General features: G+C 44.3%; 1 protein-coding gene across 1 annotated transcript in view; it reads left to right on the top strand.

Annotated features, from left to right (window-relative positions):
• The window catches only part of SEL1L3 (SEL1L family member 3), a 94,787-nt gene that overhangs the window by 39,479 nt on the left and 39,547 nt on the right, over window positions 1–15,761 (top strand). The window contains exons 10-11 of the mRNA XM_036900543.2: window positions 10,018–10,229; window positions 11,409–11,588. Coding sequence (XP_036756438.2) covers window positions 10,018–10,229; window positions 11,409–11,588 — 392 coding nt within the window. The remainder of the gene's footprint in view (window positions 1–10,017; window positions 10,230–11,408; window positions 11,589–15,761) is intronic.

Here is a 15,761-nt window from a genome sequence, read left to right as displayed (position 1 = left end):
CTGGCTCTGAAGGACTCCGTGACTGCTCAGATTCAGGCAAGGAGGACGAGGAGCATGGAGGCTCTGTGGAGTCATGTGGCAGCACAGCCTCTAGAGCCAGGTGGCCTGCTTCCGATTTAACTTAGCGTCTACCAGCTTGTGACCCTGGGCAAGCTACTTCATTTCTCTGAGCCTTAGTTTTCTCATCTGCAAAGTGGATCTCATCTGCAAAACCTCTCTCCTAGTGTCGGACTAAATGAATTGATACTTAGAACAGTACCAGCATGTAGTGAGCTCTGTGTAAGCCGCGTTTCTCAAGTGCAGCCCTACTGACATTTTGAATAGGAGAATTCTCTGTTGTAGGGTCTGTCCTGTGCATCGTGGATGTTTAGTTGCGTATCTGATGTCTGCAACTAGATACACCACCTCCCCTCCCACCACTGCCCTCTTGACTTGGGACAACAAAAAATGTCTCCAGTCATTGCCAAACGTCCCCAGGGAGGCCAGATCTCCCCCAGCTGAGGCCCGCTGCTCCATCAGTGCTGCAGCTATCACTACCAGGATGAGACAATTCCCAGGTTTCCGTCGGTCACCTGGGAGGTGGTAGAGCAACCCACCCAGACAGGAGATGCACGTTGAACAATTTAGGTTAAAAGGATTGAGACCACATACACATGAAAACTGTTCTTATGAGATTCCTGATATTTAAATATATTTTGTTGATTGGGAATAGGAGTGAGTCATTTTCATAAGACATTCTCTTTTAAGTAAATACTCCCAATAAAAAAGAATGCTTTCATGTTATTTTCACAACTCAGAAGTTCTGTGTATAAGAATTCAGAATTATTTTACTCTCTGTGGAGGCCTGGAAATGGAATCTAATTAAGAACCCCCATGATAAGCCCCTGAATCTCAAGACTTCCTGGGCTGTGGCACCATGTGACGCTACATTGTGGTGCAGCAGCACATTCTACTGACCTGTTAGGCTTCTGGGATCCCATCCACGGTGGGAAAGGGGGCCCATGAAACCAGACTTGCCCCTTTAGGACCCACTGGTGGTGCCAAACTAGCCAGTCAAGCCCTTCTGGTGCCAAGTCTGCTTAGAACATTGCCAAGGAGCTTACCCCGAGAAGCTATCCCTACCACCGTGGCATCTGCCTCCCTTGGGCATACAGCCACCTCCCCTCCCTGCCATTTCCTGGGGCCTAGGAGCAGGCAGGGAGGGGAGCCAGGGAGGCAAATCTCCAGAGCCAACCTTAAGTTCCCATCTGCCTTTAGCCCTTAGTTTTCTAGGTTATATTGCCCCGTTAAGGACTGGGGAGCCTCTGCAGAGGGAGAGCATACATTCCTCATTAAATTCATCTCTCTGCCTGGCACGCTGCCCTGGTTTGGGGCTATCATATCCTCCCACTAACCCTGGAGAAAGGGTGGTGTTGCACATTGTGCCCAGTGTCTAATAAGGCTGAGAGAAAGCAGAAAACATCTGATTTCATAAATCGGGGATAAAGAAAACAAGTTTACATTTTTAACATATCTTTACCCTGGTCTCCTATAAAAAGAATAGTAGAAAGACCTGCGTGTCTGTATATCCATTCCTGCTTCCTCACATATCCTTCCTTTCAAGTTCACCTTGCTTTAGTGTTTAGTTGGCTTTGGAGTGTTCAGACAACTCTGGTTAATAGGCACCATGTTTGTGTTATGTTTTCAGCTGCTGTCCCAAGCTGTTCGGTCCTGTTGACGAGTAGACTTTATTAGAACATTGTCATCGTATTACATTTTTTATATCTGAGATCAACTATGAGAACAGATTCAAGTATCAAATGTTTGATGCTTAGAATTCTGGCTTCAGGAACTGAATAGGTGCAGTAACAAAGATAAGGAAGTTACCTGTGTGAGTAACTCCTTATATTGCTCATTCCACAACCTTCCTCTCATTCATTCACTCCACGAGTATTGACTCGGTGCCTGCTCTGAGCCAGCTTAGGACAAAAATGGAACCGTGTTTAGAAAGAGAGTCATTTAGGTAAATAAAAAAGAAAAATGTCAGTTCCCATAGTTCCTACAAAGGCAATTAATTTGTGGGCCTATTTTTTTTCTGGCATCTTGAAAAAATAAGACAGTGTGAAACAATGGCCTGTGATTTCTGGTTCTATTTGACTGTCATCTTTTCTCCTGGCAGCAGCCCCTTGCATATATGGCCGACTCCGCTCTCAGGCTGCTGCGCTTGCACATATCAGACCTGAGGGTGCTTTTCCCCCACACTGTGTGATTCTGGGCAGATCATCTGCTCTTGCTCTCAGCCAACACACTTCAAAGGAGTGATGAGGACACTGCAGGGAGTGGAGAGGAGGGGTCTCGGGCCAGGTCCACAACCAGTAGGCAGCCCGTAACAGCGTGTCCTCTGCTTTCCAGCCCAGGAAGGTCGGGGCTGGTCACCACTCCAGTTGTTCTTGAGAGACTGAGCTGTGTTTTCCTACTGCATAAGAAAATTGCCAAGTGTTTACACTCTCACTCTTGATAGACTGTAATTTAAGAATTTTCATAGTGATACAATACACATAATATAAACTTTCCCCATTGTGACCATTTTTACATGTACTCTTCAATAGTGTTAAACACATTCATGTTGCACAACAGATTTCTGACCTTTCTCATCATGTAAAACTGAAACTCTGCAGCCATTAAACAACTCCCCATGCCCCTTCCCCTGAGGCCCTGGTTACCACTAGGCTATTTTTCTGTCTCTCTGAAATAGGTCCTTCATATCAGTGGAATCCTACAGTTTTTGTCCTTTAGTGACTGGCTTCCTTCACTTAACATAAAGTCCTCAAGGTTCATCCATGTTGTAGCATTTGTGAGAATCTCCTTCCTTTTTAAGGCTGACTAATATCCCATTGTATGTATTTAGCCCATTCTGCTTATCCACTCATCTGCCCATGGAACAGTTGGGTGGCTTTGACCTCTTGGCTACTGTGAATGGTGCTGCTATGAACATGGATATGTGCAACTATCTCTTTGAGACTCGACTTTCAATTCTTTTGGATATACTCAGAGTTGGGATTGCTGGATCATATGATTAACTTTATAAGGAAACTCTACACTGCTTTTCGTACTGGCTGCACCATTTTACATTCCCAGCAACAGTGCACAAGTGTTCCAATTTCTCCGCATCCTTGCCAACACTTGTTATTTTCTGTTTTTTGGACAGTAGCCATCTTCATGGATGTGAGGTTTAATTTACATGTGTAGTTTATATACTGGGAAAAGTCTGAGTTAATAGCAATTAAGAATTAAGTTGTCACAAAGTGACATATCTATGAAAGAGCTTCATGGACAGAAATGTACCACCTGGACATGAGGGATAAGGTGACCTGCATAGAGCTCATCTCACTCTGCCTTGGGTTACAGCCATTTAGTCTTATTTATGTCTGTGTATCACTTACTCAATTGCAAGCTTGTTGAGAGCAGTGCAGGAAGTAGGAAGTATCCCACGGGCACTGCCAATTCTCTGCAGTGCCTGCAATCGTGCTGGTCTTGTGTTAGCTGCTTGGTTACTGACCCTTCCTCCGTGTGACCCTACACAGCATCTTTCTGCCCCACTCCCCTCAAAGAACACGAATCACCCGACCACGTTCCTCAGCTCGTCTGCCATATAGATGTGGCACAATACCCTCCCTGCCTCCCAGCATTCCAGAGCTACTGCTCTGTACCCTGATTCCCTTGCTTGGCATAAGATTTCTCATGCGTTGCTCTGTCCTGAAGGTCCCCACTGTCCCCAAACAGCCTTCAAGTCCCAACTCAAATACTGCCTCTTTACATCATCTTCCTGCCCTCCCAGCAGACAGCTCCTTCTCTGTGCTCTCTGACCATCTTGTAAGTTTCCCCTTTACAGGTCCAGTCTCACTGCATTATAATTGTTGACTTGCCTATCTGATTCCACAGTGGAGCTTCAAAGTCTTCAAAGACAGAAATAGGAGCTAGGTTTCCTTGAAGACTTTCAGTAAGTATTGCTGAATAAATGAACTCCAAGTGAGTAAGTGATCTATCTCATGGTTAAGTCTAAAAACATCCTGTGGAAGGAACAAAGAATTTGACTTCCAAGAGATACAAGTTCAAGGTCTGCACTCTTCAAGCATGACACCAACCCAACTGGTAGAGTTCTGTGGGCTTATTCACCTTCTTTCTAGGTTTTTCTCATTTCTCACACACTTCCTTAACCTCGCCCTCTGAAGAGCTGCTGTCCTAGCTCTGAAAACACCTCTGCAAACATAGTTGTTTCCTGGTCTGCCAGCATGCTGCTTTCCAACTCTCTCATGTCAACAAAAATAAACCAGAATCCTTCTTAGTCTATGCATGCCTATTACAAAAGAATTCCCAAAATGTAGCCCTCATGGTTCTTGCTTTCATATATTTGCAGTCTAGTTGCTGAAGTATACAGTTGCCAAGATGTGAAACAACCCTGAGGTACATGCACACCCAGTTTGGCACCATGTACTGGGGACCTTCAAGCACTGTGCTGGGCCCTGGGGCAACCGTAATGAAAAGATTGGATTAACCCGTACACAGCTGCCAAGTGCCAGGGGTGCAGAGGGAGGAGGCTTCTTAAATGTGGATAGCTGGTCGGCAAACTTGGTATAAAATGCAGCTGTCTCCACTGGCCGTTCTTCCTCCGAAGTATCACAGGACATGTTCCCCACTTCCCAGAGTCGGCATGTCTTTGAACTGAAGATGGCAGCACTCCTTGGGGTATCCAGCAGCAATGCACAGAGGTGAGGCAAAATACCCTTCCTGTTGCCCAGCATTCCAGAGCCACTGCTCTGCATCCTGATGACCTTGCTCCCGTGCTCCTCTGTCCTGAAGTTTCCCACTGTCCAGGGTCTGGATGGCATCCAACATAGGACCCCATGCTCAAGACTTCAGGGGGACCATTCTGGTTGTTCTCTGGGGAACCTCCAAATCTCTAGGAAAGTGGCTCCTGTCAGAGCGTAGAAATTGCTCTATTAGCATTCAGGCGTTTGATGCTAGATGGTAGTATTTTAGAATGCATACTTTGTCATTCAGAGTGTGCTGGCTATTTCTTTTACTCTGCTGTCACACCTTTCTTGTCAAAATGGAACTCAGAGCCCTTTGAATGAGGCTCTGGTATTCAGGGAAGAGAGGTAGTGGGGTCTGGGCTGGTAGGAAGCGGCCGGCATGGCAGTGGCAGATGGGCTTCAGGCCTTTCTGACTGCTGGTTTGGGGAGGAAGGACACAAAGGCTCAGGTGCAGGTGGGACTCAAAGGCGGGGGGCACTGGTGAGTGGGCCAGCTGAGCTGGCCAGCATGGCCCTCTGGACATCTGCCCTGAGGCCAGAGCCGCCTCTCATCCTAGGCTGGGCACCTCCGAGCCCCTGGGAGTGGAAGCCTGGTTTAGAGGAAGTCCAGGGGCTGCCAGCAAATGGTTCTCAGGAGGAGGCCAGGTCTGAGGCTTTGCTCAGCCCTCAGGGCTGACACCGTGGGCTCCATTCCTTCAGGGCCTGGGCCTGACTTTGTCCCAGGCTTTGGAGTGCCAAGCTCAGGGGAACAGGTGCCTCCACACGGTATGCCAAGGGGCTGCTGGTGGCACTAGCTCACTCGAGTGTGTTTTTAACTCTTCTTGTTTTTAGAATATTTGTTTATTTGGAGACTGAAAACTGCAGAGCATGGAAATGGTGAAAATCCAATGATACTACTTATAACGCCGGGATTCTGAATCTTTTAAGAGCTGTTTTCACTGTTGTTCATTAGAGAACCATCATCTTTATTTTTTTTAATTTAAGAAAGCATGCGTTATAGTTTTTAACAAATACACAGAAGCACAAAGGAGAAAACAAAATAAGGGCCATACTTTTCCTGCCCAGATAATCCTTGATGACAGTACTGAAAGGAGAGGGAGGGAGGGAGGGAGGGCAGGAGGGAAGGAGGGCGGGAAGAAATTGTGTATATAAAACCAGAAAAATTGCATAGTACTGAAAGGTACAAAGATTTTACTTTTGAGAGAGAAATAAGCTACCTCAGCTCCCGGGGACTCAGTGGGGCTCACCAGATCAGACTGAGGAATGTGCTGGGTTTTTTTTGTTTGTTTGTTTGTTTTTTGTTTTTTATTAAAGTATCACTGATATACAATCTTATGATGATTTCACATAAATGACACTGTAGTTTCAACATTCACCCATATTATCAAGTCCCCCCCACCCCATAGCAATCACTGTCCATCAGCGTAGTAAGATGCTGTAGAGTCATTACTTGTCTTCTCCACGCTGTGACGCCTTCCCTGTGACCTACCTATATTGTTAATGTTAATTATAATGCCCCTTAATCTGCTTCTCCCTCCCTCCCCACACCCCCTCCCCAACCCCTCCCCTTTAGTAACCTCTAGTCCCTTCCAGGAGTCTGTGAGTCTGCTGCTGTTTTGTTGCTTCAGTTTTCCTTCATTGTTATACTCCACAAATGAGGGAAATCATTTGGTACTTACCTTTCTCTGCCTGGAATGCATTGTGTTCTTTAAACTAGTACACTTGATGAAGATCTTCCTTCTCTGGTTAAATGACATTTTCTCCTTTCACTTTTTTCCCTTTCAACCTTCTACTTTGGAAGAATTACACTTTTTAGAAGCTCCAAACTAAAAATGACTTTCCCGTTGATGTCCCTGTTCCTCTCCCCGGAATGAGTCTGCCTCTCTCCTGAATCCTCAATCAGATGCCAATTCCATTTCCTTCAGCACAAGGCTACCTTCTCATTTTCTGCTTTTTGCCTGTTTTAACAATGAGCACACAAATGGCAACCTTATGGTATTTTGCTGTAAAAAAGAAAAAAGAGCACAATAAGCAGTGCTGTGCTACTTGGAAAATAGTGCAGGCTAATTAATGGGGTGGCACCTTTCCTTTCCTTAGCTTCTGTGCAGGAAGAAGGAAAATGGGGAAGTGGTTCCTTCTTCTATTTTGTTTTTTTGTTTTTTTATTGCACCATTAATCTCACTAAACAAGGCATGTTTTTTTAGTTACAGATCAACTAGAAAAAATGCATATGCTAAACCAGATGGGCAAAATTGACAGTTTCATTAAACTGATTTTTAAATGGCCAGTTTTACAATATCACCAGTAATATCATGGCTTTGATTTTGGAATTCAAATGTTAAGGAATGTGCAAAAAGAGTAATTTTACTTTAGAATTATTATTTTGTATTGTATTCACTATGCAAAAAATTAGTTAGGTTCTTCTGCAGAGAAAATACTGATTGGTAATATTTGGGGGAGTTAAGAATGTTAATATGTAAAAGAAAAAGTGAAGCCTTTTCAACCTGCCTATAGTTCAGTCTGCAGGGTATTTTTGTGCTAAGGATTTGAGCTTTGTGAAAGATTCCCCTTTTGCTTCTTATTCTCCAGCAATCCCAGCAACCTGGAACCTCTTGCTAATGATTTCTGGGGTTCTGTGCCATAGGTCAGAAGGGCAAGTGTTTCATTTGGAGCTTCATTTGGTTTGGAGTTTCTTCTCTCCTCTGAGCCCATAAACCTTGTGTCCGTGGGTACTCAGGCAAAACTCATCATCTTAGTTAGGTGTTTGAGCAAGTGAGGTGGGGATGAATTGTTAACAAAATGATAATGTTGCTTTGCTCAGATGGGCACAGAGGAGCATGTGAGATGAGTACATAGTTAAAAGTAAATGTATGAATAAGTAGGAGTAGGACTTATTTTGAAACTCCATCTGAGTGCTGCCATGCATACTGAATCCAGGGGAGAAGGTTCTTATCTTGTCTAATGGTTGGGTAGGATGGAATTCTTTCAACTATACAAAGGGAAAAATCCAAAATGAGATCCCCAGACTCCAGGTGGGAAAGGGTATTGTTATTCAGATATATGCCAGCAGATGAGCAGAGGGAAACATTCAAGGATGTTCATTGTCGTGTTGTGGGTTATAGCAAAATCACTGGAAGCGACCCAAGAGTCTAAAAATAGAGAACTGGGTGGAAAAACAGCACTATTATAGAATGCAATACTATTGAAGCTTGAGAAAGAATGAACTTCTCATAGCTGTGGACTTCTGATAGCCATGCTCATGATATGTGGTTATTTCAAGAAAAGAAAGTTGAGGGTCAGAATCTACAGGATCTTTTTGGAAAGAAAATGTGTACTTATCTATGCAGCTAGATGTGTATGTGAATTACTGCCTGAGCAAAGGGGAAGTCTGGAAATCTACACACCAAGCTTTTAACAGTGTTTTTACTATTAAGGAAGGATTGGGAGAGAGGGGAACTTCTGTTTGTATTTTACACAAATCTGTGTTGTTTGTTTTTTGACAACACAAGCAGCTATTTCTTTAGGGATTAAGAAAATACAGAAAGAGGAGGAAATTCCATTTGTTCAGTAGGGTGATTTTTTGGTGTTGTTTTTTAGCAACTACTGTGATTAGATCGAGAGCAAAAGCAGCCCCAGCTGCTGCCTCTCGGAAACCTAGGGAAGCCTGGGGTGAGGAGTCACAGGAGCCAGCAGAGGAGACTGCCTTGCACCCGGTGGAGGTGGTGGGTGGGCTCCATCCCCACAACTCAGTAAGCGAGGTGAGGCACCGGGCCCCTCTCAGGGGCAGCCAGCCCACCAGCCAGCCCATGTGCCCAGAGGGACAGCCCCAGCTCATAGCACACAGCTTGGGTCTCACGGCTTCATTCACGGACCCATTGGCCTGTTTTGAGGTGGACTTCTGTGAGAGAATGGCCCTCAAATAACTCCAATGTAAACCTTCCCATTTGAGTTTTCCAGCATTGGAAACTTATCTCTGTTCATTCTTTGATGGAGTGCTGATAGTTTAAGTCTCTTGTTGCTTCCTGAAAGTTGTTGGTAGCATTTTAATTTTGGATGAAATGAAGAAAATAAGAGAAAAATGCTGGACATAGCGATATTTAGTCAGATAAAATTTTTTTGTCTTAAATAAGATGAGCATAGCTCTTTAAATGTAAATAACACCCGTGCAATCCTATATGATCTTTTGTAACATGTCATCTAACAGATGCACAGAAAAGAAGATACGCATGCCACATTTGTTGCCTGAATTAATAAACAAGAGAGACAATAATGTAGACCAACTTTAGAATATCGTAACACTAACATTATAGAGCCATATATCTTGCTAATTTGGCTATATATAAGCTTAAAGTGCTTATCAGATTTATGTGAGGATTAGGTAAATTAAAGTGTCAAATAGTTTAAGGCAGTTGCATAAATACAAAGATCTCTATCCACAGTGGAAAGGCACTTACTAAAACAACTGGTTGCCTGTTAGTCAGGAGGTAGGTGTCACAGAGCGAGTACAAGTCTGAATTTTGTCACCTCCAAAGCTGTATTCAAAGGTTGGCACAGCCACTCGCCAGCTTTTGTAACTAAGGCAGGTTAGTAGACTCTTCAGCATTCAGTCTTCTCATCTGGAAAATGAGGATGCTAGTAATAGTACCTACCTCATAAATTGTTCATATTATGTAACATAATTTGCATAAGACACCTAACCCAGTATATGGCATCTAGGAAGCCCTCTATAAAAGTTGACTCATTCTTTTTATCATGTTTAGAAACCCACGAGAAAACATGGAGGCAAAAGATGATAAGAGAGCATCTCAAAATAAGGCTCTTTTGCTTCACATTTTAGAGCAGCACCTAGGAACTATTTCTGAGATATAACACATTCTTCTTCAGAGGGTCTCAGAGGGAAAAAAAAAAAACCTCTCTGGAAGTTTCGGTGGTGAGTTACACTGAGTAAATTACTCTCTCAAGGTGCTCTCTCAGCTATATAAGGCACATCCTTTCCCCAGGATACTAGGCTGTCATTTAGCGACAAAGAAAAGTCTATTTACAGAATGACACTATGACATCCCCGAAGGGTTTAATTTACCTGCCCAGAAGGTGGTATATTTCAAGGCATGGCAGGGCCAACCATATTAATAACTCAGGTGGTTTAATTGGCTTTTCCTCCTTTCTAAAGCCACGTCGATCCTGTGGGAATTAATTGTGTATGCTGTGAATTATGTTATTTACAGTGCCAAGGAACCAGAATGAATCTGTATTAGAAATCGGTGGGAGTATATTTGAAAAGGCTGTAAAGAGGCTCTCCAGTGTGGATGGTCTTCACCACATTCGCTCTGTCATCCCGTTTCTGATGGATTCCAGCTGCTGTGGATACCACAAAGCATCCTACTACCTCGCCGTCTTTTATGAAACTGGATTAAATGTACCTAGGGATGAGTTGCAGGTAGAGTATTTCATGGGTGCCAGAGACATGAGCCACCTGCCTTGTGTCTGCAGAGGACTACTCTCATGCCCGACAACTGGACATGTTCATACTCCCCAGAGTCCTTTAAAAATCTTTGCATTCAAGGAAAATGTCCTAGAGGTGTGTTAAATATAGGATCTCTCTCTGTCACAGAGGGAATAAGGGGCCTTTGTTTCTGGACATGGCCCTGGGGCTATGATTGATAGACTCTTAAAACAGTTTGGGCATAACTTACCGGAATTCCAGTCCTTCAAGAACAGGTGCCTCTTACCCAATTCTTGTAACGGCTCCGACTATAGGGCCATTATCCCATATGAGATTTCTGCTAGGTGAAGTCCTTTGGACCTCTAAGCAAAATACTGTCACATCTAGCTTTTTTATCCTCAAAATAAAAAGCAGGCAGTTTCATTTGTGGTTTTTGAAACAAAGTTTATGGTGTAACTTGCCTAATATTTGTAATTATGTTTTTATAAATCCTACCAAATGGCGCCCAATCACTTTTAGTTTTCAGGTTTGCATATGTGAATGTTTATCCTGGTTTGAAGAGACTCAGACTGTGTAGACCTGCCCATCTGTCTCCATGTTGCACTTAAATAGCTTCTTTGTGCATGTCTCTGACTTATAGACACTCCTGATTGATGGCGTGCTTTCCTGAGTCCCTGAGGCAATCCCCACAAAAGTGGAATAGTGTAGAAGATTGTAACTCCGTCTCTGCCACAAAGTGGCTGGTTGACCGTGGACACATGACTTCATCTCTCTCGGCCTCCATTTCCTCACTAAATGATCTCTAAGAGCATGAGAGCATGATGTTGGGACATGGCCCACTGTTCAGCTCATATGGCCATAGATGACATAGCTCAAGCAGACCAGGGATCCTGAACAGATGGCAGATATAAGAGGTGCTTTGAAAGATGTCAGGGGAAGACCCCTATTTTCAATGAGAAAAGGGCAAAAAGGAATTTAAGCTATTATGCATTAAGAAGGCCAGATAGCTAAGACTTTGTAAACCATTAGAAAGCTGTTAGGGCCTCTTTTCTAAAGACATGTTTCTGGAATGCCTATGCTAATATACAGGGACAGGCCAGAAGACCTTTCGATATTACGATTTCATGACCCTTTTCTATCATCCTGTGAACACTGTCAATTTCTTCCCAACAGGGCACGTTGTATAGTTTGGTTGGAGGCCAGGGCAGTGAGAGGCTGTCTTCAATGAATCTTGGGTACAAACACTACCAGGGTATTGGTAACTACCCCCTGGACTGGGAGCTGTCCTACGCCTACTACAGTAACATTGCTATGAAGACTCCCCTTGACCAGCACACACTCCGAGGAGATCAGGTATGAGAAAGAAGTGGGTAGAAATGGTTATAGCCTTATTTACCAGGGCTTCTCAGCATTTTATAAAGTGTCTGCACCAATGGCTGGTGTATTTTTGGGCCTTCAGAGGGTGAGCATCATCGAATGGAGAGAAAAGCTTTCTTATACTTTCAGGTTCATATTTCCTGACTGGGGTCTCAGACTGGGTGTGGGCGCAGTCCTCCATCTCTGCACAGGCCTTTTCAGGAGTGGAAGGACTGATATGGGAAGGGTAGATTTGGCCCTGGACAGATAATGATTTTGGGAAAATGTGTAGAAACACAGGCATCTTGTCTTCATTCCAAGACCATGTGAAGTGGTGGGGTCCAGAGATGTCAGGGGGTAACTGAGTCAAACTGAGTGGCTGCAGTAAACCGAGGATTCCTCTCAATATGTAATGAACAAGCAGGGTCTATGATATAAAGAAGCAAGCTCCATTCCTAGTTATGTTTCTGCTTTTGGGTGCCTTGAGAGCATCCGCCCCCATCGTGTGAGCCTTGCCAGCCAGTGCTCCCAGGTGACTGACAGCCTAGGATGTTTGAAGACTCTGCACCATCTCTGATTAAGGGCCAGATGAGGGGCACTAACTCCAGCCCCTAATTTTGCAGGCTCCCAAATCTTATTGACTCACTGGACAAAGAAATCAGTGGCTCACATCACCATAAAAACAGACCATGTTACATTGGACTAAGTGATGTTTGTTTTGAGGACCGGGATGAAAGGGTATGAGTAAAAGCGATGGTGTAAGAATAGGTGGCAAGCTGCCACTAGATGATGCAAATCCGCAGCCAGTGGGAGGAGACTGACATGACTGGCTTTCTGGAATGTATTTTTATGTATCCTCTGTCTCCAAAAAAGATTTATGATGTTTTGGTGGTCCACTTGAGGTGGTCAAGTTGAAAAGAAGTCCAAGTAATGTATAGCAGGAGTCAGCAATTTTTTCCATAAAGGGCCAGATAGTAAATATTTCAGGCTTTGCCCATGGTCTCTGTGGCCATGACTCAACTCTGCCAGAGACAGTATACAAACTGATAGAATTCTGAGTTTGTAGAGCCATTAATAGTATATAAACTGCATGGCCAGATTTGGCCCTGGTCGAGGCCATAAACCCTTGATTTTCCCTGCTTATGCTCAGTGAGCCCAGGGAAAGGGTAAAGCTAGGTCAGGATTGTGGAATCAGGCTGAGCAGCTAACCGGGAACCAGACTGACCCCTCACTGTTCCCTGGCCCTGCTTCTGGATTGCACTCAGAAATCTGCAGCAAAAAACAGAAGCTTTGATGGTTGGGAATACATAGTTTCTGGAAATGAAACCTACAGTGGCCACTGTACGCCTGTGAAATAAATGACTCAAAGATACATGCTGCCAGTGAACATTAAACATGAGTCAAACTGTAAAACACCAGAAGGCCATCTGTATTTCCTTTAAAAAAAACAAAGATTTCTTCTGAATAAACTTAAACACTCTCACCATTATCATTTGTATTCTCCTAGTGTATATAAGCTATATGCAAAATTTGATCCCAGTTTGACAGGCATTAATTTATGAAGTTTTTTTTAAAGGAATTATTCTGAGTAAAAAACATTTGTACCAAATCAAGCTACAAAAGAGTGTTGCATTGTTCTACTAAGCCTGAATGTGTTAGTAAGGTCCTATATGTATATATTATACTGTTAAGAATTCTAATTCAGCATAAATTAGCAACGGGAAATGCTCTGTTGCTAACAAGCTTCTTTTCATTTGAAGATGTGGCACATGAAATGTTATGATTATGAAAGAAAATGTTTAATTGGTCAGAACCGGAGAAGATGAATAGAAAAGATCCATCTTGCAGCTGAAAAGTCATATGATTAAGAATCACAGATACGAATTATACAGTTAGAAGAGTTGTATCATAGCTCATTTTCTTAAGAATGTGTAATTAATGGCTCCTTGAGAATTTAAGCAGGTGTCACACATTGATTTAAATGTCCTGTTGTTGAGAAACCTATTAATTCACCCACAGCATGTACTGAACAAGGTATGGAAAGCCAGACCTCCAATTAACAAAGCAAGGATCTGTCAGTAACTCCTTTCTTGAGTCTTGTTTCATTTTCTCTTTTATGTAACTCATGCATCACATCATTTCATCTTCTTTATTAGTCATCTTGCTTCAGGTCACCTCTTTATGATTTACCAGGACTCCGCTTCAGGTTAAAGAGAAAGAAGATGGCTGCATTTTTGTTGTTGTTGTTGTTTGTTTGTTTTGTGGCTTAATCGTGAATGAGTTCCTTTCATTCCCTCCACTCCTCAGAATTTGTTTCTCTGCAATTTTTGGTCCCAGTCTGTTCTCGATACACATTTTAGAGGAACAGACCCTCATCCACACCCCTGGTTTCCACTGCCCTCCACAGGCTGGCGACACTCCAGCCGCCCTCTCTGACTGAGATGTTTCTTCCAACCCTCATCTGCACTCATAACATATTGCAAAGGAAACTCACCATCTCCTCCTCTCCATTCCCTATAAACATGCTCACTGACGGATCATTGCCCATGCTGGCCACAGGGGACTCATCTTTGATACCCCCATCCCATCATCCCATCAGGTACAACCTCAACAGCTCTACCTGCCCGTTTCCCTCTCTGCCCATCTCTGTCCCCACGGATACCTCATTTTCCCTTCACCATCACTCTCCAGAGCCTCGGGGGGTAGCCTTTTGCCATGGGCTGAATTGTGTCTCTCCTCAAACTCATATGTTGAAGCGCTAACCCTCAGGACCTCAGAATGTGGCTGTATTTGGAGATAAAGCCTTTAAAGAGGTAATTAAATTAAAATGGAGTCATTAGGTGGGTTCTAATCCAATATGACTGGTGTCCTTAAAAGAAGAGGACATTAGGACACATACAAAATAGACAGGGGTGACCATCAGAGGACACAGTGAGGAGGCAGCCATCTGCATGCTGAGGAGAGAGCTTCACAGGAGACCAGAGCTGCCGACCCCTTGACCTTGGGCTTCTAGTCTCCGGAAGTGTGGGGGAATAAACATCTGGGTTAGTCCCCCAGGCTGTGGCATTCTGTTGTGGCAGCCCACACAGACTAGGACCCATCCTACCTGGTCCTCCCGTCACCAGTCTGGGCCCTGCCCACTGTCTTCTCACTGAGGCCAAAGTGAGGGTCTCAACCCTCGAGGTCTCAGCCTGGCTGCACGTCAGAATCCACAGGGGGGTTAACAGTACATCCGCACCAGCTCCATCCCTCATTCTAACTGAAATGATGGCCGTGGGCTCCAAGCATAAAATAACTTGTATGTGTATCTGTACATGTATGTGTGTATTTAAAAGCTCCTCAGATGGTCATGATGTCCATCCAGCCAGTGCTGAGAAGCTCTGATCCAGAATAACTAAGTCCAGCTGGTCACTTGGCATGGGAGCTGCTCCTTGATTTGTCCCTCTGTGCTTCCCGAGCTCTTTTCCCAGTGTTCCCTGCTTGGACTGCCCACTCTGGTGGCACCAAGCTTTTGGCCACCCCATGTGGTTCATACCTCCTGGCCCTGCCTGGTTTCCTCTGCCTGGTTTGCTTTCTGCACACCCCCTGCCCTTTTCCTGCTTACTGACCCCTCCTTGGGCTTGAACCCTGGGCTCAGATGTCACCCCCTTGTCCGGATCTCCCCTTTGCTGTGGTATCATGGCATCTGGATGGATCCCTGCCTTTGCTCTTATGATGGGTATTGTGTACAGGGTCACGGTGCCGGCTCCCCCCATAGATTTTGAGCTCCCTGACTCAGGCACTTTGTCTGTTCACATCAGTGACCACAATGCCCAGCACTGTGCTTGACAGGTAGTTGGCGCTCAGTGGTTACTGTTGGGGTGATGGATAGGATGAGAGTACAAAGTATCCAGTAATGAACATACAGTGCTTATAATGTCTTGTTGACTTTCTGGTGCTTTTTAATGCTGTCAGTGTTCATCGTTGACAGCAAGCACCCGGAGCTCTTGGCTTGAAGCTCTGCCTCTTGCATTCAGCCTTCGTATGTCGCATCTCCCATTTGGGAGATCTTGGACACTTGCTGCCCCGTCCCTCCAAACTCACGGTGATATTTCTCCTTCTTACTTTAAAATCTCTGAAGTGTTAAACTCCTCAAAACACACACCTTCTTGTTGGGATCCAAGCATTACA

The sequence above is a fragment of the Manis pentadactyla genome, chromosome 5, assembly GCF_030020395.1.
Source record: "Manis pentadactyla isolate mManPen7 chromosome 5, mManPen7.hap1, whole genome shotgun sequence".
Taxonomy (NCBI): Eukaryota; Metazoa; Chordata; class Mammalia; order Pholidota; family Manidae; genus Manis; species Manis pentadactyla.
The sequence above is the reverse complement of the archived record's forward strand: the minus strand, read 5'-3'. Positions and strand labels throughout refer to the sequence as shown.